The 26,121-nt window shown below is 39.7% G+C and overlaps 1 protein-coding gene across 1 annotated transcript in view; it reads left to right on the forward strand.

Moving 5' to 3' along the window:
* Positions 1-14: 14 nt before the first annotated feature.
* The window catches only part of poc1b (POC1 centriolar protein B), a 37,078-nt gene continuing 10,971 nt past the window's right edge, over positions 15-26,121 (forward strand). Inside the window, exons 1-10 of the mRNA XM_030732185.1 lie at positions 15-488; positions 887-971; positions 1,402-1,573; positions 1,739-1,918; positions 3,619-3,726; positions 4,070-4,185; positions 4,469-4,602; positions 4,745-4,813; positions 4,908-5,060; positions 5,182-5,259. Coding sequence (XP_030588045.1) covers positions 474-488; positions 887-971; positions 1,402-1,573; positions 1,739-1,918; positions 3,619-3,726; positions 4,070-4,185; positions 4,469-4,602; positions 4,745-4,813; positions 4,908-5,060; positions 5,182-5,259 — 1,110 coding nt within the window. The 5' untranslated portion in view covers positions 15-473. The remainder of the gene's footprint in view (positions 489-886; positions 972-1,401; positions 1,574-1,738; positions 1,919-3,618; positions 3,727-4,069; positions 4,186-4,468; positions 4,603-4,744; positions 4,814-4,907; positions 5,061-5,181; positions 5,260-26,121) is intronic.

Here is a 26,121-nt window from a genome sequence, read left to right on the forward strand (position 1 = left end):
ATTGTTGGGACATAGTAATGATATAATACATCAGTACTACTTTATTTAATTTGAACGATGTTACCGTATTTGCGAGGGTTTTCTGAGCTCCACTCTTTTCTTGTAAGGATAAGTTTCAGCGAGGATTTTCATGTCTACCATTTTAACATGCATGGTGAATGCAGCACCACTCCTTGCTACGAAATCAAGATACAGGTGGCTGTTTTATTTTTTTTTTAGCTTCATGCTGCAAATTGAAGGTGCAGTTCCGTTGTTTGTGTAACGGAACTAATTTTTAATTATTAATTTCCGAATACATAAAGTACCAAGTAAATTAAAATTACTAAAAAGTGTTGAACTATCTGAGTTCGACAAGTCAGGTCTGAAAGAGTTGCTGAACGCGCACTGATGTGTTGACAATCATGGAGGTGCAGAGCAGCGGGTTAGTTCAAATTTCCTGTGGACAACTTTAGCACTTCTACTCAACGCACACAATGGCGTCTGTTATGGTAAGTCTATTGTTTTAAATACTTGCTTTAAGACAAATTAGCGAAACGTTGCGTGTAACGTCAGCTGGCGCTAATATTAGCTGTGTCGGCAAGTTTTTTTTTTAGCTACGTCTCTGCTAAGAGGATTTGCTGATTGGGGCTGTCACACAGGGTCTTCTTAAAACATGGCTTTAAGCTTTGCCAAGAGTTAGGTCTCTAATGTTGGAGGGACACGCAGTAGGGCAGGGAACTAAAGACGTTCCTGCTTACAACAGTAGACTTGAGTCTGAACAACTTGGGCATAATGACATGCAAAGAGTGAAAGTGTTCCCTCACCAATGTAGAGCAGAACTAGTCTGCATCATTAAAACTGTACACGACACATATTTTTGTTCACTAACTGAGTATTGTAATTGAAGGAGGATCCCACCCTGGAGAGGCACTTTAAGGGACATAGAGATGCTGTCACCTGTGCAGACTTCAATCCTAACCGTAAACAGCTGGGTAATGCTTATTTAATACAGAAATGCTGTTCACATACTTTGTTAGCAATACGCAGATATTTGCTGTATCTTTCATTTGGCCGAGAAATAATTTTACAAACAGATTTTTTTCTCTACTTTTTTTTTTTTTTTTTTTTTTTTTTTTTTTTTTTTTTAGCCAGTAAGAGAATCTTGACCTTACTAGACACTGGGCTTTTTTTTTTTTTTATTATTATTATTATTATTGATGGACTTATGCAGACATTTAACCTGCAACTGTTCAATTTCAGACAGGAAGCCAAATTTATTTGCATTACTTACATTCTAGAAATAAAGTCTATTGTAGCTGTCCAGCAAAGACCACATGTACTGATTTAACTGATCAAAGTTTTTATGGTCTGTTTATCATTTGTATTTTCTCCATTTATCTTTGCTACCTTTTGTCCCTCCAGCCTCAGGGTCAGTAGATAAAAACGTGATGATATGGAATTTGGCTCCCAAGGCGAGGGCCTTTCGATTTGTTGGGCACCAAGATGTGATCACTGGGGTGCAATTCTGCCCATCTGGCAACCTGGTAGCGTCTTCTTCCAAGGACAGAACAGTGCGACTGTGGACACCATCTATGTAAGTATTGGTCACTTTATGCAGGACATGTTTTAGTAGATTAATTCAAATTTGAAAGAACTGGTCCAGCAATGTGCAGTTTGGTGCATAAATTAATGGCTTGCGGTGATGTAACAATATAGTTTATTTTAAAATAGCTATTTTAATGTACTGCATATGTTACAGGAAAGGAGAGTCAACAGTGTTCAAAGCCCACACAGCTGCTGTACGCAGTGTTGCGTTCTCCCATGATGGCCAGAGGCTGGTAACAGCATCAGATGACAAGTCTGTTAAAGTGTGGAGTATTCACCGGCAGTGCTTCATCTACTCTCTCAACCAGCACACTAACTGGGTGCGCTGTGCTAGGTACCCAACAGCACCCAAATCCCTGTAGCCTGTTTCCATGTCTTTGTGTTATACCCTACCTAAAATTTGGTTAACACATACCACTTCATGGCTTGTATTAGAAAAATGTATTACGTGAAACATCTGTTATGTATAGTTGTTGTTAGAAGTTTACATATGCTCATTATGGGCATGAATGTCATGATAATTTGGGGCTTTTAATGATTTCTTTGAAGTGTCCATGGTGGAATGATTGTACAGCATACATCTTTAATGACTTTAAAAGAAAAAACTAAACAAGAATGGGGTGCACTAGAAGGTTGTGCCTCGTCCAGACACTTTTGGTAGCCAACAACAAGTTATAATTCTGGTATAATTCTGGCTGGATATTTGGCCACTCTGATTGTTAGAATTGGTAGACTTCATTTAAATTGGTTGGTTTCCTGGCATGGACCTGGCTTTTAAGCATAGTCCACAAATTTCCAGTAGCATTGAGGTTGGGATTTTGTGATTGCATCATTCCAGAAGCTTAACGTTAGCCTGCTTTGTTCATTCAATAACCAGTTTTGATGTGTGTTTGGGATCATTATTTGATTGGAACAAAAAGTTGTGTTTTAAGTTTCAAGCTGTTGATTTGAGGTGAAGTTGATGAATTCTGAGGTAGTCTTCCTCTCACCATTATTCCATCCACTTTGTGCAGTGTGCAACTTGCAGCAAAACAGCCTCAGAACATGGTGCTGCCACCACCATGCTTGACAGTTAGCTCAGTCTTCTCAGGTTTGAAAGCTTCACCTTTACTCCTCCAAACATACCTCTTGCCATTGTGGCCATACTGCTCAGTCTTTGTCTCATCTGACTGTGAAACTTCTCTCCAGAAGGATTTTGGCTTGTCCTTTTGGGCAGCTGTAAATTTCTTGGGTTGTTCCTCAACATCCTAACCAATTTCCTCTTATGTGAAGGTAACATTTAGCTTCTTCCAGATCTTGGCAAATTAGTCGGATGTGTCACCAAGTGGTGATGCATTCAAATAACTTGTACTTGCATATCGTTGTTTGAACTGATGATCTTGGAGTCTGCAGTTGTTTAGAAATGCCTCCAAGAGACCATTCTGCTCCTTAGATCTTCACCGAGTTCCTTGGACCTAAGTCTGAAGAAGGGCAATTGTGGCCCGAAACATTACTCCTTAAAGATTTTGTATTAAATTATTATTCAGGTGCTTTTTCAGGTGTGCGGACTTCCTTCCCTTTGTTTTTCTTTGGACAGTATTGGTCAGTCCAGTGAGGGCATACACATCCCTTCATGCAGGCAAAGAGAAACTACCAGTTGTAGTCATTCATGATCACTAATGAGAGGGTAATATGCCTCGGTCTTGTCAAGGTAAGACATTGTAGCCCTTTCAGCACCCCTTATTAAAAGATTTAAGTAAATGTATGTATATATTTGATCCTGTGTGCATACTTTTGACCTTGTGTGGATGACAGAAAATCCAAAATAAACTCATGCAACCAAGTTTTGTTTTTAAAATTCATTAAATATGCATGCCGTATAATCATTCCACCCTGGAAATCATTAATGAGTGTGTGTAAACTTCAATTAACTAATCAACTGAGTCCTGAGGAAGTGTTCATAACTGTATGAGTGTGAGGAAGTGCATTGCTGGGAAAAGTGGATTTGCACTTAAACTGTTTTATTATTTTTATGTTTTGTTTTCCTTCCTGCAGATTTTCTCCAGATGGCAGGATCATCGCTTCCTGTGGGGATGACCGGACTGTCCGGCTTTGGGACACTTCCACCAAACACTGCATCAACTGTTTGACTGACTGTGGAGGGTAAAGTCTCCCCAAAAACTGCTTTAGTGTTTTGTCTTTCAGTAGGTTTCATAGATCAATTTTGTGTGCTGCTATATCACTGAAATTGATTTAGTTGTAGTCATATAGGGCATTTTCTGTTTTACCAATCTTTCACATTCACTGGGTATTAAACTGCATATTTTCCTTTCCTGATGGAGAGGTAACCAATAGCTCTGTAAGTCAGGATATGTTTGAAAGTTCAGAAACTGGATTGCAAATTCTGGTAAAAGGCCAGAACATCACTAGATGTATTTGGATGTGAAAACTAACTCAATTGTTCTTACACTCCTATTGATGGAGTTTTTTTTTTTTCCCCTCCCAGATCAGCAACATTTGTTGATTTCAACTCCAGTGGTACCTGCATTGCAGCCTCGGGAGCTGACAGTTCATTGAAAATCTGGGATCTACGGACCAACAAGTTGATTCAGCATTATCAAGGTATGATGGAGTTCATTTTTTGACCCTGTATAAACAATTGCCAGAAAGACCCTTGTCAATATCTCTAAAATGTATTACAATCAGACTTTAATTGCATTCCTAGATTGTTAGATATGCAATTAATTTACTTATTTATGTTTTAAGTTTGAAGTAAGTGTGTGTGTGTGTGTGTGTGTGTGTGTGTGTGTGTGTGTGTGTGTGTGTGTGTGTGTGTGTGTGTGTGTGTGTGTGTGTGTGTGTGTGTGTGTGTGTGTGTGTCTTATTTTTGTTATTTTTGTATTAGTCCATAGTGCGGGAATCAACAGTTTTTCTTTCCACCCATCCAACAACTATGTGATCACTGGTTCGAGTGATAGCAGTATTAAGATTCTGGACCTCTTGGAGGGGCGTCTGATCTACACCCTTCATGGACACAAGGTGATGCTACAATACAGCACAGCTTAGTTCACCTATACACATCCCACAACATCGTATAAGCTGCAGTCTGAAAAGAGTCCCTTTATTAGCCCATGATGGTGTTTACTTTTAGTCTTTAACATTCTTTATTATCTTTCATTAGGGTGCTGTGATCACAGTGGCCTTTTCCAGGGCTGGAGATCTCTTTGCCTCAGGAGGAGCTGACAGTCAGGTTTCTGCACCATGATTCAAGGTTATGGGTTTTATTACTTGTAGTGGAAAATGTGCTGAATTTGGGTCATGTTGATTGCAACTCGGCCATTTAGGTGCTGCTGTGGAGGACAAACTTTGACAGCAAGTCTTATCAGGATGTTCTGCGTCAACACAGCCGGAGGTCGACCCCAGATCCCCCACCCCACCTGTCTGACATTCATCCCAGGGGACCACACCTTCATCACCCACAGCCCACAGCCATTCAGGTCTAGTTTCACTTCATTAATAGTTAAGGACATGTTTTTAGGCATTTACCATTTAGATATAGTCAAAAATCCTGCCTTGTTTAGAAGAAACAATGCCAGCTGTTTAATTTTGTCTTTCCAGGTCAGTCCAACAGTGACAGACACCCGGTCCACTGACCCACATGTCATACAGCTGGGACAGTCTCTCCATGGCAACACGGTAAGCTGATGCAGCACAGCAAATATACAGCTGCTTAAATTAAATACAGCGCGCCACATCTCAGATCACTCATTAATATTCATTTGTTCATGTTCCTCACCTACATCTGCCTTTTGTTTTTTTTTTTTAAACTTAATATTTTAAGTTTAAACTTAATATTAACTTAATATAAACTTAATATTTTAAACTGAAGGGCTGTTAACTGCAATTTCCCCATTTGTGGGACTAATAAAGGCATTCTTGATTCTTGATTCTTGATATCAGCCTGTGTTTGACCTGGCATAGTTCAAGAAGGTCCAAGAGAAAGTGAATGGCCTCGAGAAAAGATTTTAAGTAGGATCAGCATGGCAAAACAGCATTGTTTATTAATTCACTGATTTTTATTTGACTGTGAAGCATAGGTTTACATATGGTTAAAGTCAAAGCTGACAGCAAAATTGCAAACCTTGATTCACCCGCATAGATGTTACAGTACTAAAACATGTAGACAGTAGGATTGGTCCCCTTTGGAGGGGATGCTCCTATGACCACCAGGTGGCAGTGCAGGCTAGTGTTTAGTTCTGAATTCAAGGCGCTCTTCTAAAACCTGCTTCAATGGACAGTAGTCCATTCACTTGTTAAGGATGCATATCATTGCTTTTTGCTTTCTTTATTAGTAAAATTGCTGTAAATTGTTAAGAAAGGCAATACTAAAGTACACACAAATACTATAAGTAGACAAAGTAGTTTCATATCAGTGATTTAAAAAAAAGAAACTGTTTATGATTAGATTTTGTTAGAATTCAGTGTAGCTTAAATGAAGTTTTACTGATTTTGAAGGCTGCATAACAGTTCAATAAGAGTGAAAATGAACAGAACTGAAGAATCCCAGGACAAATGTTAAACAGGGGGCATTTCAGTTTGGCCCTTGATTTCCAATCTGTTTTTGTTCAGTTAATAATTTGTGAGACTTTAAACTAGAACAATGTTATCCAAGTTTTGATTTAATCAGTATTTCCATATACAGCCACTGGCTGTGTTGGCTGTTAAGTAGTTCTATCAGATATGCAGAGAAATGCTTTGTGCTGCAGGACACTTCCCCATCATAAGCATATTGCTCCAACTTTTTCAGCTGCTCTTTTTGTGTTTTTTGTATTTTGTACTTTGTATTTTCCAGATATTTAGTCCTCTGATATATTGTTGTTGTTGGAGGCTCATGTGGGTCGACGGGACATTGACCCAGCCTTGAACTTGAGTAGCAAATCCCGCTGTGTAGCAAGGTATCCGCTTAATTCATAAATGCTGATCTCGGATAAATGGGAAGAAATGTTGATTAAGATAAGTACTAATGTACAGATTTAATGAGTCTTAATCACACGTCTGAGGCTGACTCATTTAGATTTGATTGGGCGGTAAAATGGCTCATTTGCTGTCATGTTAAAGATTACAGAGTGCTGGATTTTAAATCAAGGCTGTTGTGAGAATTAGGTGTGTATTTCAAAGAGAATAATTCAGAGCTGTGAAATTTCATTTCTTGACTGGAATCCAAGAATGTGTGTCTTCCTCAATCTTCTGAATCCAATGTCATCCATTATTATATAATATTTTAACTTACTGCACTGTGGTGTCACCCAAAGTTAATACATATACATCAGTTTTATCCTTGCCAAAAATGGCGAGATGAATGCATGTCCCTGACTTGCTTGCTTTGTCGACATGCTGATTTCCCAGTTGTGTGTGTGTTTGTGTGTGTGCTTTGGGGGTTTGTACATGACATGAGTCACTGCTATTAGAGTGTAAATGCATGTGAGGGTCATTCCTGTTTAAATTGGTTCAGAGCAGGGATCCCTCAGTGCTACTCCTCCTGTCAGCTCTCATCTCCTGATATCCACTGCTTAGAAACCTCATCTTTCCTCCCCCTCCTCCTTGTCCTCTTTTCCTCTTGTTTTCCCTTCTGGTTAGTTTCTTCCATCTTCCACTGTTTTAGATGTCTTCAGTGATTTTCCGTCCGCTCTGCATCCATTTTTTCTACTTCATCGCCCTAATGGGTCCAAGTGGGTCCAAGAGAAGGGGTGAGAGAGCTTGACAAGCACAAGGTGAGAGAAAATGACTGGGACATCCAAATCGCCTGAGGTGGATATGTGGGTGTCCTTACGGGGAGGTTCCTGTGCTCAGGAATTCCTGCTGCCTTTGGTGACCTTTCTGTGCATAATTTAGGGCCATCTCCTCTCATCACTGTTGACTTTTTTGACTCTAATGGCTCGTAAGCCTGCAATGTCTTTGTAGGTTCTCAGTCATCTAGGTCATGGTAGTCTTCAGAGTTTCAAAAAAGAAGGCGACTGGACTTCTTTAAGTTTATTGAAGACGTTTCACCTCTGGTCCAAGAGGCATCTTCAGTTCTAAAACCAAAAGGTGCAGAGTCCCACGTATTTAAGCCCTAGTGGGGGTTGTCCCCTTTTAGAGGTGGTCATTGACCCACTATTAATCCTGCATGTCATCACATGAGCCAAGGTGTGAAAGAAGGTGTGGGGCATTACCATGATGAAACCACTGTTGCTACTTTCCCACCGCCGAGGAGCCGGTTCGCGTGCCAGTGCTCGTGCTGTTCCCAATGAACCGGCGAAACGCTTAAGAACGGGCTCGCGTTTCCACCGCGTTTCTGTGAACTGCTCCTTTACATATGAGCGTGGGCGGGTCCTCGTCTGGACACGGAAGCCGAAGCGCACAAACATGGGAGAACACGCTCCCCTTTCTTGTGCTGCAAATACGTTTTACGGTCCAAACCAAACTACTGCAGCATCTGTGTGCAGCACAGAGCTAAACACAGACAGCGATTAGAGCAAGACGACAAGTACACACTTTGTGTCCTTTTATCTGTGATATGAACTGATACAAAGCATTAAGTTCAGACTTAGAGCCCAACCTAATTCACAGCTGTGAAAATTGCTTCTCTTTTCTCATGTAATACACATGTAATATGGTAGAAAACTTGATGTTGAGATGGCAGAGTCACGCCCTTCTGCCGCTTTCGTCACGCATTCTTGGTTCGAGACCAGCTAGTTTGCGGGGCTGGAGTTGAACCCATTTTTCGGCTGAGCACCGAGTGCTTCGGCTGTGGAAAACCCGCCTAATGATTCAAATAAAGGCACCGGCTCCAGAACCCTGTTGGTGGAAAAGAGGCTTGTGAGACCTTGCCCTACCCTGTAACGTGACCTACTGAGGACACCTAAAGTAAGATGTGAGCAGAGGTTGAGGCGCATGGGAAGGGCTGTCACGACTGCATTGTATGTGGCTGATAGTTGTTGTTGTAAGCCACCACCTCTGTTCACTGATGATCATTCCCAGTCGACATAGATGGCCTCTTTTACTCCTCTTTCAAACAATCTGTCTTCTTGGGCCAAAATGTGAACATTGGCATTCTGGAAAGAATGCCCTTTACCCTTTAAGTGCAGATGTACGGCTGAGTCTGTCGAGGTGGCTCTTGTGCCATGTATTTGTGAAGTGGCACAGGAGTGCAATTATTCTGAGTTTCTCTGACAAATGTGCTACATAAGGGATGACAGTGCCCTCCCTTCTGCCTTAGAGAGTAACATTTTTTGCCAGGTGTTGCAGGGTCCTGATCACTCCAAGTTTGTGTTCCAGAGGGTGGTGGGAGTCAGAGTAGGTACTGGTCTGTGTGCGTGAGCTTCCGGTAAACGTCAGTGTTGAGGTTTCCATCTTTTCAGTGAGCACAGCACAGTCCAGGAACAGTAACCTATTCTCCCTGGTATTCTCCCTGGTATTCTCCCTGGTGAACTTTACATTTTTATCCAGAGTTGATGGGATCAGTGAAGGCTTCTACTTCTTGGGTTTTGATTTTGACCCAGGTGTCATCCACATACATGCATCAGTGGCTAGGTGCTATTCCTTCAAAGGAGCCCAGAGCTTTACTTTGCACTTCCTCCATGTAAAGGTTAGCTACAATGGGTGACACTGAGGAACCTTAAGGAAGTTTGTATGAAAGTGTAGGTGTCAGTAACAATAGGACTCTCTTGTGACATCAGCTGTGGGTTTATCTTCTTCCTCGCATTTACTTTTACAGTACTAATTTAGGTCTGCATTGTGTTAGCGGTACTAGCAGGGCTTAGTGGTTCTGTATGGGGGCGTTATCAGCAAAAACTCAGTTGCTCCAGAGAAAGGCCCTCACCCTCAGCTGACATTGTGGAGCTTTGATAGATGCACCAATGATACAGAGTGATGTATCATCTCATCGTCAGCTGCCATCTGTTGGTTGTCTCTGGATAACTGAGTAGACTACAAATATGAACATGTCATTTTAAAGTTTTACTTCTAACATGGTAACTTTATTTATTTTCTTTCTGACAAAAACCTAGAATTTTTTCAGGAAAATGACTCTCATAGTCTTCTGGGAAGCCTCGAGGTCACTGAAGGGCTTCCAGTTTTATGCTTGTTTTTAAATGTCACAACATCTCTGTGGGGGGTTAGAAAGTCTAATTAAATTGAATAACACAGTTGAATCAAACTGACATTTGCAATCCATTTTTGTCATTGTTATTTTATTTAAACTTCTCTTACAACTACCTCACATGCTGGTGAATAGATAGCAGAAGTTTAGATTACGTTACTTGTGCCATCTCTAGTCCTCCAGCTATTAGCAATGATGCCAGTTTGAAAGACAAGTTGTCCTCTAACAGCAGGCCTCCTGCCACTGACCTGTGTGAGTATATGCCTCTTTTTTAGCTGTATGTGGTGCCATTCTGTGGGAATCAATGTACAGTTTTGACAGTATGTTAATTTATTAGGAGCATCCATGAACATGTTAGGCCGTATGTTTGTGTTATTGCGTAGTGTGTAAGCATCTACAGCAACACAGTGGACCCTGCCTCTACAGTCCTCTCTGGCTTCCTGTGTAGGGGAAGTACAGGATATTGGATGGCCTGGAGGTTTAGATACCAGATTTAAGTGCTTTAGAGGAGAACACGAGTGACAAGACATGACGGAAATGAGCTAAAGATAGTAATGGAGGGAGGAGGGGTTCACTTTCCACCAGGACACGGACTCCCAGAGGCTGCATAACCGCCTCACATTCACACATACCCACACACAAACACACACTCTGCTGCACTTGTGCAAACATGCTTTTGTACACTTGGTCCAAGTGATTTCATTTATACTATATCCTCTCATATGTACACTGTTTGGTTCACACCATCTTTTACTCACACACTCCTATAGAGTTACTTTGATAAAAATACAAGAGTATTTATGTACCTAATATGAACTGGCTTTAAATGATTATTTGACTTGCATGATTTTGAGATGACCAGTCAGAGTACCAGACACACTGAGACATTCAACTTTACAGTTCTGTGCAATTTTGGGGGGGCCTTAAATTGTGGTTTTTAAGCTTGTGCAAAGCAACATTCAACATTACATTAAAATTAATTTGAGGGGTTTGCTTTGTATTTTTTTTTTTACTATGCGTACTGTTTGAGTACTGCATCCAGAGCTATCAAGTACATCTTCATTCAGTACATTTCTAAGTAGAACAGGAATATCTTTCTTAAGAGAGGACCTAAAAAGAGTTAACTGTATATTGACTAACACCAGTTTTGTTTTGTCTTTTTTTTTCCTTTCTTTTTTCAGTGCTATTCTAATTCTTCTAGTCAATAAACCATTATTTCTTATATTCATGAAATCAAGAGTCACAGTCAGATATTTGGCTTTGCCTTTCTGGTGAGCAGCAGCTTGCTTAATGTCGCTCCGAGGAGTGGAGCACAGTATGTGCAAGTAAAATATTGCTTAAGGCTACCTGAGCATTTAATGGCCACATGCAGAGTTGAAGTGGAACCCCTTCTCCAGACATTGTACACGTCACATAATGTTGTGGTTTGCTGCGAGCCTCCCCGTGGCGGTTCCAGTCTATCAGGCGCTTGCATGCAAGTGTCCAACAACTTGATCTTTCTCATCAAAAATACAAGAGAAGGGCAAGCCTTATTACTAATTCAAGAGATTTTTTTCTTCAGGTTCACATCCCTTCCATCTCTTTCCCTCCTTCTCCTTCTGTGTATAAAAATAATGTTACTTCTCTGTGTCTTAGGTTAAATATGCTGCATAACCACAACTATGGATAGTAATTACACACCTTTATCAAAAAAGCCATTGTCTGTACAGTCTGCTCACACTTAGTGGTTTCTGCCTGTCTTGAACTTGATGCACTCTAAAACATATCTTCTCATTTAATGATCACTTTACTGCTGTTTTTCAAACAATTGTTTTCCAATATAAAAACTTTCATGCAAAGTGTTGCAACAATAAAAACTGGGTATTTTGTAAATTCAGTTTTGATTGCAGTTGTCTGGAGCCATTTATTTTGGCAGCATAGAAAATCACACTTACTGCTAGTTTCAACTTGGTACAAAAAAAGGGATTAATAAATACACACATCGCAGAACTCCAGTTAACCTTATTTACTGCGTCTTACGTGTGGCATTTTGAGCACACCAGCTCTTCATTAGACAGTGAAGGGCAGCATCACCTGTGATTGGTCCAACGACCAAACACAGGCGATTTAAGATGTCACTGCCCTGTGTTTCACTGTCTGAAGTGCAGGTGTACACAAAACGCCACATGCTACTAACATGCAATAAAGAAGGTAAATTGGAGTTCTGCAGAGTGCGAGCTGTTCTCTCTTATTGTGCTTACATTTTTTTGCAGCCTGCACCTGTCCCACATAGTGGTGAGGATGTGCGTGGATTTTTCTTCCTAGTTTCTGCTTGATAAAATATTGCATTATTTGACATTTATTTAATATGTTTATTTTCATGCATGCACAGATACTGCAGTACTGTAATTGCACATAACTGAACTGCAGTTCAGTAATGCTAGGATGCTGGAATTGAGACTGACCAATATAGGATTTTTAAGACCACAGATTTTTGGCTTTCTAAACGTGTTGCCAATAAGAAAATTCTCTGGTGGACAAACTATGGAAAATCAATACTCATAACACTGTTGAGGGGTGTGTCTCCTGTCTCTTCTTTACTTTCTAAGTTTTCATTTTTTGGCAAATAAATAAAAATTATTTGCTGTTATTGATATATTCTATTTATAATATTTGCCAATATTATAAATGGCTGATACTGTCGGCAGGGCTCTATGCTGGAGTTCCTGATGTCATTTTCTTTTAGGACTCTAGTTTGTTTTGGATGAATCTGTAAGATGAAGGTGTTACACATGGGAACATGTGACTGGAAAGCAGTATGGTAAAGTTACAACCTGGATATAGATCAAATGCCTGCATATGTACAATTATGCCTATTACTCCCAATACTACTGTTACTGCCAGTATCTGTGAATTTATATCTAGAGTTTATACATCCACTATCAGTATAGTAGTTCTGGAGGCTGATTTTGTGTAGAATTCATGTAGTACAAATTAATGTTAACTCTAATTCTGTAATTACATTTTTCATACACGGACATTACAGCTATTTCTGAACTTCAGTTTCTGTCACTTGAAGGTCTTCTTTCCTTTCCTGTCTTCTTTTCACATTTGACCAACTCTCTGCTCTGAATGTGCTCTCTCAAGGGTACAGCGGTATCCTCAGGTGCCACTAGTTGGAACGTGCTGACAGTCAGTCCTTGCAGTGAGCTAAAAATAGACAGGAAGGTCTATCACAGGTATTACCAGGACACCTGAAAGGCAAAGATGTGATGTGTTGCATTTTATTGTCCTGCTTGTTGTGAGAATTAGATGCAGGCTAGGGTGAGAGATGAAAATAGACCTTGGATGAGACAAATAAGGACAAATTTGATAATGATGTAATCTTACTAGTGGGAACCTGGAAAAGGAAAAGGACAACCAAAAACATTCATGGTACTCAGCCCACATTTTTAATTAAGCTTTGTAGGTTTTTAATAATTCCAAGTTTGCTTGTTGTATATGTGGAAGGATTCAGTCACTGAATTTGTTTTTGCTTTTTTTTTTATTTTTTGTGTCGGCCGAGATGAGCCTGTTTTCCATTCAAAATACTTCAGATGTTCTGCAAATGTTTTAAAAAACAAACAAACAAATAAAACCTTCTCAATGTTATCACCACTGAATGAAAATATGCACAGATCAACTATAATATTAAAAAAAACAATGAGAGCTGATTTAAATAAAATCTCATTGCAGTGCAATGTTCTGCTGGGAAACCTTTGGTCTCGGCATTCATGTGGATGCTTTCACATGAGTGTTGCTTTGACCAGCACACTCCCTATGGCAGCAGGACACTGCACACCGCAACAGTGCAAAAATTGCTAAGCAACAGCTCAAGGGACATAACCAAAAAGGCATTAACCTGGAATCTGAATTGGTGTCACTACATCCAGTCAGGCGTCCATGGGATGCTAGGGCCAGATCTATGTAGACCTCCATCCTCCAACCCAAAGCAATCCACTACCAATGTGCCAATACTCTCACTGGTCAGAATTGTTTTCATGGCACAAAGTAGACCTATCAGGAAGGTGGTTTAATGTTGTAGTTGATTTATTGTGTGTTTATTTTGATTTAAAATAAGTTTCATAATTTCACTTGATGTTGTAGTAGATAGGAAATTTACTCTAATGTACAGTTACAGATTTGCTTTAACTGAAAATGTGGGTAAAATGACAGGATAATAATTTATCTAGTGTATTTAACGTAATCTAAGAGTGATGGACGAAACTGCAGCTAAACCTTTTAAGGGAACCAGTGTGGATGTCTGTGGAACTAACAGGCTACCTTAATGTTTGGCTGTGTTGCTCGCTGATGCTATTTTCTCCCTGAGTGGAGGCAGAGAGGATGTGGCCCGGTGAACTGCGTAGGTAGATCAGACGCCTCATGGCTCTGCTGCTGGCTGAGTTTATTTCTGTATAGCTCATCTAGGCTTGCAAAAAAAAAAAAAAAAGTGGACATTGATTTTTTTTTTTTTGAGCAGTTTTTATGTTCTCTTTTTTTCTTCCCATTGAGAGGCATCTACCTGCAGGCCTTGAATGATTGAGTGAAGGTTAGCTAAGTCAGGGCTGTACTTTGAATGGACTAAAAGAAATGTATTGATTTTATTTATGGCATTCTTTACTGGACTGTGGGATGAAAATAGTTGACAGAAAAATATGTTAGGCACTGGCTCATTTTTCTTTTAATCTGGCGGGTTTTTTCCCCCAAAGATTGTGCTGAAGCTACTTGGATAAACCCCAATATTATGCTCAAACTATGGCATGTTTATTAGTGCTTTATAGTGTGAAAATAAACGATTTAAGAATACAATTTTTCCTTATCCACCTCTCTGTTTTTACTAATGCTGCACCCTCTTATCTCACTTTGTAGCTCATTCTACTACCACTCACTCGGGTATGAGTGCCCAAGTTTGAAGTTTAAAAGTGATAATTTAATTTATATGAGAGTGACTCCCTGAAATGTTGTATGCTGGTTCCTCACTATTCAGAATCAGCCCTACCCCCATGAAATTTCAGTTCAGGAGTTTTTGGGTGGCTAAAATATTTCACCTGGAACTTGATTCCTGCAGTGGAAGTGTAATGATTCCATCCAAACGTTGCTAGTCCTTCAGAAAAGTTCTTGCACTGGTGTATGGCTTGCACTTCTAAAAGTATCTGTACGCTGGTCTTTTATTCACACATGGGTGTGTGTGCATTACTCTTTATGTCAGAATCCTTGTACTATTGTTTGCACATCCAGGCATATGTCTGCAAGGAAGGATTAATGGAAAGGGCTTGGAAAACAAATCCATTTCCTGTGAGATGAGAGAGCCACTCTCCGGAGGTGCAGCTGTAACCCAACACTGCTTCACTCCCAGGTTAAACCCCACCTCTTCTCACCGCTACCCCCGTTCTGTTAAGCTCATAGTCCACCTGTGAGGAAGTCATTCATCTCTCTGTTCCCTGGAGAATGATAAGTGGATCCCCCTCCTCTGACCACAGTTCCCCTGATGGATGACAATAATGGGCTTTTATTGTGTGATGTAACTCTTCTCTTCCTCTTTCTCCTCCAAACCTAATCCAAGATCTTTATACTGCTGTTATCCATCTTCTTATGACCTACCTTTTCACATGTTTTTATTTTAGTCATCCATTCACATTTTGTGTATTTAGCATTCACATTTGTTACATGATGAAAATTATATTTTGGTTAAGGGACGGATTCTGGACTATTGGCAAAAGAATTTTTTTTCCCCACTCATCTCTTATCAAATAGTGTCAGAGCAGGAGGTCTTTAATCGCCCACTGTAAAACTCAAAATAATGCTTGAATTCTTAAAAACACCTTCTGACTCAAGAATTCACTTGAAAAAGATGACAAAGTGGGAATAGATTAGACTTTAGTTGCTTTAAACACCCAGAGCGCTCCTGCAGAATATGGAATTTTTCCAGTAATCAGTATGATCCTAACTCAACTTCTGCTGCGAGCGTTTCTGATCACATTTTGCTACGCAATTTTTAATTATTATTAATCACAGTAGCTTTTTTTTGCACATGATTTAGGGCAGTTTAACTCTTTATTTCCAGATTTTGGTGATATCTGTTTGATCTTCTGATAAAGCCATGTCTTAATATAAACTCAAGTAGCTGAGAAATGCAACTTTTATACCAAAAAGCTGTGACTATGTGGCTTCCTTAGTGATTTTTATATTGTTAAATTCAAGTGAATTTTTGCGGCTTTAATTCATCTTATTATTTTTGTTTAATTGTTTGCCATGGTTTAGATTCAAGCTTTTTGGTTAAAGATGCTTAAGTATTTTGTGAAGGCTTTGAGCCTAGTATGTGTGGGAACATAGAAAAGGTTAGGTCGCTGCTATAGTCTGAGAGGTTGCATTGTTTTACAATGAGACTATTAGCAATTAGCTGTGAGGTTGTTCTGAATGGTGAATGCATTTCCCACAGGTGCTTTGCAGTCCTTTTGGTATTAGCTTAAGAGCTAAAGCTGATTAGCAGGCATTTGCATGGCAAGGCAGCTCAGTCAAATCTCTCTTGCGGACATCCATCTGCTTTGGTCGTTTCTGTGATTTGCAGCTTTTGAAATGGAGGTTTAATATTTGTGTGTAGTTGTATGATGCTTTTAGCATTCAGTGCTCCATGGTTTCTTTCAACTGCACAGTCAGAACCACTGAGTTGTGCTTTCATGTCAGTGTTCAGAACAGATGTACTCTAACTTTCATGACACTTTCAATCAGCACATCCACTGTTTGTACAGCTTCTGTCACTCTTAAATCTTTCTCTCCCTCTGAGTTGTTTACGTGTCCAATAATCACTAAGTTGACTTTCTGAGAGGTAAAATATAAGACATTTTAATTGTTGGATTTGTGTCATTACATGGGAGATTTAACCTCTTGTTGTCCTCCACTCCTCCATATAGCAATATGTGACTGTTGACGTTTAAATGATACTGTGAATGAATTTCTAGAGAGAGTATAAGAAAAAATAAAGGAAAAACATCTTAGAAAGTTTCAGTTTCTTCATGCTTTGTAACCTTGGCTTTTCACATGTTTTTGTGTATTCAAATACCTGTGTTTGGTGTTCTTGGGCACATCACAGATATTAAATTAAATGCCTGTGTAGTTACACAGAATTGCATTGCCCTGCATAATATCTAAGAAAAAGACAGAGTTTTGTAGTTTTGCAACTGTACACCATCACAATAGACTGTAAATCAACCAATATGTCCCCTATTTCCTGCACACGGCCCGGGGCGGGGGTTGGCTTGGGTGTCTAGGGTTGGGCTGACTGCATTCTGGTGTGGCTGCTTCGCCCATGTGTCAGAAGATGGGTTGATGTGGATGAGTGTGTCTCATAGTGCATTTGTCTTTGTGTGTGTATGCATGTATGGCTGGTTCTGGGTCTGGTGCTTGCTGTGCCTTGCCCCCTGTGGGACATGTTTGCTCCCCATTGGTCGTTGCTGCCCACCCGGTGGTTCCAGGGCACGAGGCAGGGTGTTTTGGTGTGGTTGTTGGCCAGCTCCCATGAGGGTTGTGGTTCGGGTGGGCGTGGGCTGCTTCTGTGCACACAGGGAGGGCTCTTCTTGGCATCAGGCAGTTCTAGGGCGCCTGGGGCCCTGGGACCCTCCCTTGTCTCGTGCAATGATGACCGGCCTCTGGCGGGGTCGGCTGCCCATGGTTCTCTGGAAATCTTTGGCCGTGGGTACCCCCTCCCTCCTCCTTCTCTGGGGTTGGGCACATGGTTGTCATCAGGACGTGTGGTCTCGGGGCTGCGGGCGGCCTGGGTTTCCTGAGTCTATCTCTGGCACCAGTTGTCCTTGTTGTGGCTTTTCACCCTCTTTACCGAGTATGTTTCATGGCAAACGCGGAACACACACAGGCATGCACACACACACAAGCAACAGAGCAAGAGTATGTGTTTGGTGTTTGTTGTATTCTTCTCTTTCAAGGTGTTGTTTGTTGTGGGGGTTTGGGGGGGGTTGTATTGTTACAGATGCCACTTCCCACCTGTCCGTGTTTTTGGCCATGCCATTTAAACTTGTAAATAAACAAATCAAGAAAATAAATGAAAAAACTAACAAGAGGAGCCTACAATAGCTCCTCTTAGCATTGCAATGAGCATGCAGACAATAATTTTGCTTGCATAAGCTGCCGGACAAGACAGGTTTTAAAAAAACAAAACAAACAAACAAAACAAAAAAATCAATCAATATGTGCTTTTGTTTTCTGGCAAAGCCTAATTTGACCTCCTTGGTCTTGAGTATAATCAGTGGTTTTCACCTTGCTGTAAACTCTCTGCAGGAAGGCGTCTCTTGATTGTAGACTTTGACAGTGATGCACCTGCTTCTTTAAGAGTGTTCTTGACTTGGTTAGATGTTGTGAAGGTGTTTTTCTTAACCATGGAAATAATTCTGTCATCGAGCACTTTGCTTGGCAACTTCAATTTCGAATCTCTGAAAATGGGGGCCTGTATAAAAATGGCTGCCATTCTTAAACAGGCCATGCAAAACTTTGTAAAACCTCTTGAATAAACCTAAAAGTCAGCACTTTGATCATGTAGCGATTGGTTGGTTGGTTGGTTGGTTGGTTGGTTTATAATCCACTGTGGTGGTGTATATAGACAAAACTACAAAAATGATCTTTGTCTCAAACATTATGGAGGGAACTGTATGTAAATGCCACAGTACATCTCACGAATGATCAGAATTTGCGTTAAAGTTCAAATTATCAAGCTTGATTCTCCCCCAAAAAATGCCCTTTGCATTGTAACATGTTTTTGGGTTCACTTCTTCAGGATCCCATTTAAAAAAATAATAATAATATATTAGAGTTGAAATCAGCTTCTGTGAAATAACAGCAAATGCATCCAAACTATAATTATTTGTCTTTTTTAGCATGTATTCATTCAAGAAAATTGGGATCTAGAATTACACATGGCACGTTTGTTTCCACATTTTATAGCAATAATATAAAATTGTTTTTCAGACTGCATTAATAATATCCTCAACTTTCTTCTTGTATTTCATCCCATTAATGAACTGTGAATAAACACTAAGAAAATTCTTTCTTAAAAAGTGCCAATAATACTGTTAGAACAAAAGCATAGATGTCCTCACTTTGATCCACTGTGGTTCTCTTCATGAACATGTCCACATGCCACCTTTTGGGCTGCAAGTCCCCTTGTGACCAGCTATATTTGAACACATAAGTGAGTCTAATGAAAGGAAGTTACCCATTTATTTCCTCTCCACAGTTAGTTATTATTAGAAAGTCCCAGTGCTGCACCACTTCAAAGGCCCCAGTCTAAACTGACATCCATGGCCCTTGTCAAGAAACATCTTGTGACACACATCAGGAGCTATGTTTGGAAAGGCTCATGTGAGGGCAAATTGACAAGAAGCCTACTCATGAAATATATCTGAATTTAGCATGGGTTTGCACGAATCTAGTTGCTTTAAAATTTATCTTGAATTTATATAGTGTTGTATGTTGTGTTCTTAGGCTTGTCAACTAAGGTCAGCATCAGACTTTTGTGGTACAGACAAATCTGGTGACTCATTTGTGTGCTCCATCTTTGAACAGTACTTCAATTACAGCAGTAGTAAGTCATAGTGTCAGTACTACTGCCTGCTACAGTGACAGCAGCATGTGTAGTTGGAATGAGGAGGTCTCTCTGCATTCTGTTTTGTCTTGAGTAACTGAAAGGTGTGCTTGCAGCATGCTTTGCATCAGTATCCATTTGCAGTGAAACACTGCATGATCAGCTTTACAGCATTTGTCTGAATCTGAGCAGAGTATAGCCTGCACACCAGGTATAGTTGTTTTCAGTAATTGAAAACAACTATACCGGAATGTACATCAAACAAGATGTGATTGAAGTCTGCACTTCAATTACATCTTGTTTGATTTCAAAATCATTGTGGTGTTGTACCGAGGCAAAATTCAAGCTTCTGTCTGTAGTGATTGCTTTAAATGAGGTTTAGACTGAACAAACTGTACAGATGGAGAAATTTCAGTATATGTGGGTTCACTCTCAGCAGTGCAAAAGTGCAAAACAATTGTGCTTGTTGTGAAGTTGTGGGAGTCTACAGCCAAATGGCAAAATTCAAATTTAGCCTGTTTAAGTATCTATCTACTGATCGATCGGCACTTTTTGAGATTTAAGGGAGGATCAAAGTCATTGCTGGTTTGGGGGTCCTGTCCTTTTCTTTACACCTTTCTCTTCGGAGAACATCTCTCTTACTTTTCATAGCCTGACGCAGTTGGATTTTGTTAACTTGGCAATACACCGTGTCCTTTGTTCCTACCACTCACTGCAGAACACACAATAGCTTTAGTGTTTGGAAGTGCACAGAAGGAAATACTTGACAGTCTGCACATCCACCTTTTGCAGGAGAGAGTGGGCTGAGGGTTTTGGCTCATTTGACGTTAACATTTGACCGTTGTGGAGGTGGTACAATAAAATGACAAGAAAGGATGAACTGTCTACAAAGTTTTCCTTGTCTCTACCTTTCCTACCTCTGGAGTCCTTTTCATCCTCTGCAAAGGTTGAAGCTGTAGAATGTTTGCTCTCCCAACATGTAAAATAATAAATGTCTCACCCAGAGACAAGCTGATTGTGTAGCTCTGATAATCACGTATGTTTTTACTCTAGAATCTGAATCTTGAAATAAAGAATGTTTAGTGTGAGTTCATTTAGTTAGACATATGTGGGTCACTGTTGTGTATTGCAGTGGCTTGTTCTCAAAAAGTAAGTCAGAGCTACTTAAGAGGAAAAGGACCAAGATAATCTGGAAAGCTCTTGCTTCCATTACAGGCCTGCATTGTCAGTAACTTATTTGAAAGGTCAAATATGAGCAGTTTATTTTATATAGTTGCATGCAAATATTTGGGTACCCTGTGGCAAAGTAAATGGCACCCCAAAAATAAAACTACATTTAAAAGTTGCATTTTATTTGTATTATTACACACATATGCTCAAATCTGCAGTTTTAAACTATGAAATAATCAGTTTGCCAAGGCTTAAATTTGCAGAAAATCAGACTAACCCTGCGAACCTTTTGGTTCTGGCTTAGAAGGCAGATGTGGATGAGATATTTTAGCAATACACACAGAATCTGATGTAACCGTCGACTCTGCTATTTAGACTGGACGCCTACATAAAAACCTGGCTTTGATGTTAAGACGAGTTGGGTGAACCCAGGAATGTCATTGGGGTTACCAAATAAGCGTGTCTTCTGCCAACAAATCCATCCATCACATCTTCAGAAATTCAAGAAGCAGATTCTTATTCCTCACCCAACTCCTCCACCCACATTTGGCTCTTTTCGACTGTGTTCACCTATACATTTGTCTACACAACTGTGAGAGATTAATATATAACTAACTCCTTACTGAAGTTGTGAAGTATATTTCAGGATATTGTCCAGAGTTTCAGTCTGGAGGAGTCTAAAGCAATGTTCTACTTAGTAAAATGGGCCAAATGTGACTTTTGTTATTTGGATTAATCAGCTTTGGGAACACTACAAAATTGCTAATCTCTTTGTTTTGGCAACCTTTTAAAACACGTAGAATGCAGGCTTACCCACTGGCAGACAGAACTTCATTAAAAACTACAGACAAATGAATCAGATTAAATATTGTTAAAGCAGAGGAAGTTTATTTGAACTGGGATCTGAAGCTTCCAGGAAGTGATTATTTATTTGTGTATTTATTTTAGGTCACAGGATGTCTAATTTTAAGATCATTACTTTTTTAATTGTTAAACTTGTCAGATGTCAGATATTTTTTCCCCAAGTTTGATTATGAATATATTGATGCTGGTTTAATAGGCGAAAGCTGGTCAGATGCTGAAATAACGAAAAAGTTTATATGGTATATTGTAGTGGGCAATCTTCAAAACAGGTTCCTGTGTTCACATATTTTACATGCACAGCGAAACTAAATGGAACATGTAGGTTTTGTGAAAGCCAAAAGCAAATTGATACATGAACCTAAATATTTGTCTACAAAGGTGTTAAGCCTTAAAAGAAAGTCAAAGAAAAATAAAATATGGACAGAATAGGCCTGCCTGTTGTTTCTCTTGGATAGAGGGTTGAGAGGCAGCTGGGTGCTGCAGGACTCATGAAGACAGACCACAAAGCCCACCTGTGGCTGCCAGGGCCTGGAAGCGCTCTGCTCCCTCCTGCCTGTGCCATTAAGGGTAGAGACGCAGCACAACCTCTAACCCCCCCTGCTGCTGCAGCTGTCAGTCAAGCAGTCTAGCTCTACCATCTTCTTTTAGTGCTCCCTCTGTTGCTCCACATTGATGGAAGCACTAGCAGTTTCCTCTTTGAGGGCCTCTCTGGCACAATCAGCTGGCCTTTCTTGTCATTCATTTAGCCACCTGCTATCAGTGTTTCCCACAGGTTGGCATTTTGAAAGGGGTAGATAGTGTTAGAGCTGTATGTGGATTGTTGCTGACATTTCAATAACCAAGCCTAATATTTTGAGCCATATTAAATGACATTAGCTTTTATTTCCACAGCAATGTTAAATTTGAAATTCTTACCTCATGTTGCTGCTGCTTCAGTGTTTTTGTCCTTTTGCTCTTGTGTATAATCTGTGTTGTGCTGGTAGCCAGTTATTTGTTGCTTTTAACTACTTTGGCTTTTAATAGAGCAGCAGAGGGGCACTGAGGCAAGAGCATAAATATCACATCCTTTGGATTTCTGTGGAAAGCTGATCTGCATTCTCCATATAGAGATGGTCCATAAGTTGTTAGAGGACTGAGAGTCTGGGAATGTCTCATTTAATTTTTTTTTTTTTTTTTGGAAGGGGGGTCCATTAAATGGGATCTATGTATATGTGGAGGTTGTCATTGTAGGCCATTCAGTTTAACCATGCACCAGAGCTGCACCAGAGCTGCACTCACAGCTTTTTCTGGCCTTCCACAGATCTGTGCTTCTTGAATGATTACTCTGGTGTTTACTCTGCTTGGTTAATACATTTGTAAATGTTTATTGTCACTGATTAAAGTAATTGCCATATTTATACATCTCCCCATTTCAATAATTTCAGTGCTCTAATTGTATTTGAACAATGCTTATACTTGAGTGAGGTCAATGAACCTTGACATTTCCTCCCTTATTTCATTGCTGTGGATTTTGATTTTAGCCAGCATGTGTATGCGTGGGTGGGAATGGCCATTAAAATGTGAATAATGTGGGTAAATCTTACTAAGGGGCTTTAAAATGGGCTAATCCCATGCAAAGCCACAATGACGCTCATTCACTTTCTCACTATGAAAGGCTTCGCCTCCACTTGAGGCTTTGGTGGGAAAGAAACCAAAGACAATCCTCTGGTTAGGATATGAGTTTCTATACTTCTCCGTGAAAGCCTCATTTCCTGTCTAACAAGAGTTTTTCTTAAGAACCTCTGCTGTGATGTCCACCCATTCAGAGCTTATTTAAATGAAAGCTACAGGTGTATATCATCAGGAATGAGACTTTTCAAATTAGTTTGCAAAGTGGTTTTCCTATGTTTGTTTTTTAATTTTAGCTAATATTTTATTTGAGTTTTTCATTTCAAGTGAACTTGAAAGTTGTGGTAACTTTCAAAACATCCCGACTCTCACCACAAAACTTGATCTCACATTTGGAAAACAAGCTATGAAAAGTTGGCAGTACTATTTATTAGTCAGGAAGCTTACAGTAAACTCGAAACTTAAGATTGTGATGAATCATAGCACACAAAGATTTTGCAACTTACCGCTTCATTGCTGTAATGAAACTGACAAAACAGACACAGATCACTTATTCCCTTTGTGTTCCCTTTTTGTCTCTGCACTGCTTAGTCAGAGGCATATACAAGGTCTACCAGTGGAATCAGATAACACAGCCACTTCCATTTGGCATGTAACAGAAGTATAAAGAGGAAGTACAGTAGAAAAGAAGGGAAAAAAATATGGGAACAATGAAAGAGGATCCAGAGTTGATGACCAAGGGCTTTTCCTCCTCCCTGGTGTCTAGCTCGATTACTTAAATTGTTGGTTTTTATTTTATTTAGTTAAATGAGTGCGAGTGTGCTGGTGCCTCCCATTCAGCTCGGTGATGCATTGTTAGCTCAGGTTTTGGCAGAAAGATTACTGTTTAATTCTATCCACATGCGCAACATTGATTAAATCTGCCCACTAACAAGTGAACCCAGAGAACCATGTTTCATGTTCAAGCCCCCATGACAGTAAACATCCTCAAGAAATGTCCTTAAGCCAAGCGGTGATTATTTTCTTCATGGGTACTGCTGCTGTTGACGCTTACCTTTAAACTTCCCCAGGGAGGCAGTTACAAAAAAGGACCATTTCACTTTTCAAAATGACAGATTAGAACAATATGTAAGGGATAAGGAAAATTAAAAAAAAAAAAAAAAAAATATATATATATATATATATATATATATATATATATATATATATATATATATATATATATATATATATATATATATAAAATATATATATATATATATATATATTTTTTTTTTTTTACTAATTGAGCTTTGGTAAATTAATTGAGATGGATGTTGAGGCCTCAGGAAGGGCTTTCACTGAGTGTCATTTGTAGCTAACAAGCTTCAGCGACCATTATATGAGATACTAGGGGCCTCAAGGGGTTGTAGCTTGAGCTGTAGTGAATCCCTTGGCATTCACAGAAATCCTGGGCTAATAAAACTAATGTGTTCAAGCCCTTGATGCCCTAGTTTGTCATTTAAATTCTGAAGTGGTTTTTTTGGTGTGTGTGTGTGTGTGTGTGTGTGTGTGTGTGTGTGTGTGTGTGTGTGTGTGTGTGTGTGTGTGTGTTCATAGGCATCAGCTTACCTCTTTTAGGTTTATTTGGTATGTTGTGAAAATTTTGGCATCCCCAATTAGACTGCTGCTCCTGCAACCTGAACCCACATAAGAACACGATGGATAAATTGAGAGAATCTCTCAGCCACGCTGGTGGTATGGTTCAGAGAACAGGTGTTATGTAATAGGCAAGGGTATTCACATAAAGTATTCTCACACACAAAATAAACTTGACTTAATAAGTTAAACAGTGGCTTTATATCTCAGCGCAAACACAATTGCTAGCACGAGGACAGTGGTGTGTGGGCGTATTTGCATGGGTGTGATCATTTAAGATTGTGTACATTGATGTTTCAGTTGTGAATGCATGCCAAATGATATGCAAGTCCTTCAACACATGTTCACTTCAGATTCTGTGTTTACTATGTGGGCGTTTTAGAGTGAATTGCAGCCACGTCAGGAAAACATGTTCCTTCCTGCCTGTTATCATAGCATAAATTGGAGATGTAGGTCGTCTCCCCCAGAGCAGAACCAAAACAGACCTAGTGTTTTTATTTTGTTATGACCTTGACTCAGTAGATTAAAATCAATGCTTTGTTTGGTGTAGAACTTTTAGTGCCCTTCTGTTGTTGTAGTCATAATTCAGTTGAGTGCAGGTTATGTTTACTGTGTCGTCTTATCTTGGTGTGAAGAAAGTCATGCTAGGAACCAAATGGCGTTTGACATTAATGATTAACAAGCGTTATGTTAGACATTATTTACTCAGTAAGAAGGGTTTTCACCTGAAAAACTGCTCAGCAGACTAGCGGTTTTTCTGGCAGTGGGGTCCTATTTAATAATCCAGTCAATTATTATGTTGTTTCTTTGTTTTTGTTTTGTTTTTTAACCTTTATTTAACTAGGAGGTGAAATTCTTTAGATTATGAATCTGTTTTGCAACAGTGTCCCAGACCAATAATGTATTGCTATCTACCTGTTAATGGTTAATTGTGTGGCACAGAGAGGACAGTAGAGCAGAGAGAGACCACCTTAAAAAATCTTTGTTGCATAGGTTCATTCATGATATTCTTGCAGAAACCATTCAAGGCAGAAGAAATTTGATTATTTCCATAAAAAGAGATGGAACCTTCATTCATACTCAAAGCTTAAGGATGACTAGGTACCAAAATGTAAGAGGCATTGAATGTTGAAGGAGAAAATGCATAGAAGCAGAAGAGCTTTGGGTAGCCAACTAGCTAATAATCAATAATCAGTTACCCACCATGAGGGAGGGCTAGGACATAACCTTCTCAGAGGCAGCAAAATTTAATTTCCTGCCCCTTGGTTGCCTTGTAATGCCGTGTTAATAGCTTCCTGCTCACATGCATAATAGCCGCACTGCCAGTCCTGCACGTCTGTTTCCACCACAGCATGCCTGGCTTGTATCACTGGTACATGGGTGACCAGACACAAATGAAAACACAAGTTCAGAATTCCACACTGTAACTGCTGTAAATAATGACGAAATCTATCTAAATTTTTGTTATTATATTTGGGGTCATATTTGCTGCATGCAGTTATAGCTATTATTTTATACATCATGCCTT

This window comes from Archocentrus centrarchus, chromosome 6 (genome assembly GCF_007364275.1).
Source record: "Archocentrus centrarchus isolate MPI-CPG fArcCen1 chromosome 6, fArcCen1, whole genome shotgun sequence".
NCBI lineage: Eukaryota > Metazoa > Chordata > Actinopteri > Cichliformes > Cichlidae > Archocentrus > Archocentrus centrarchus.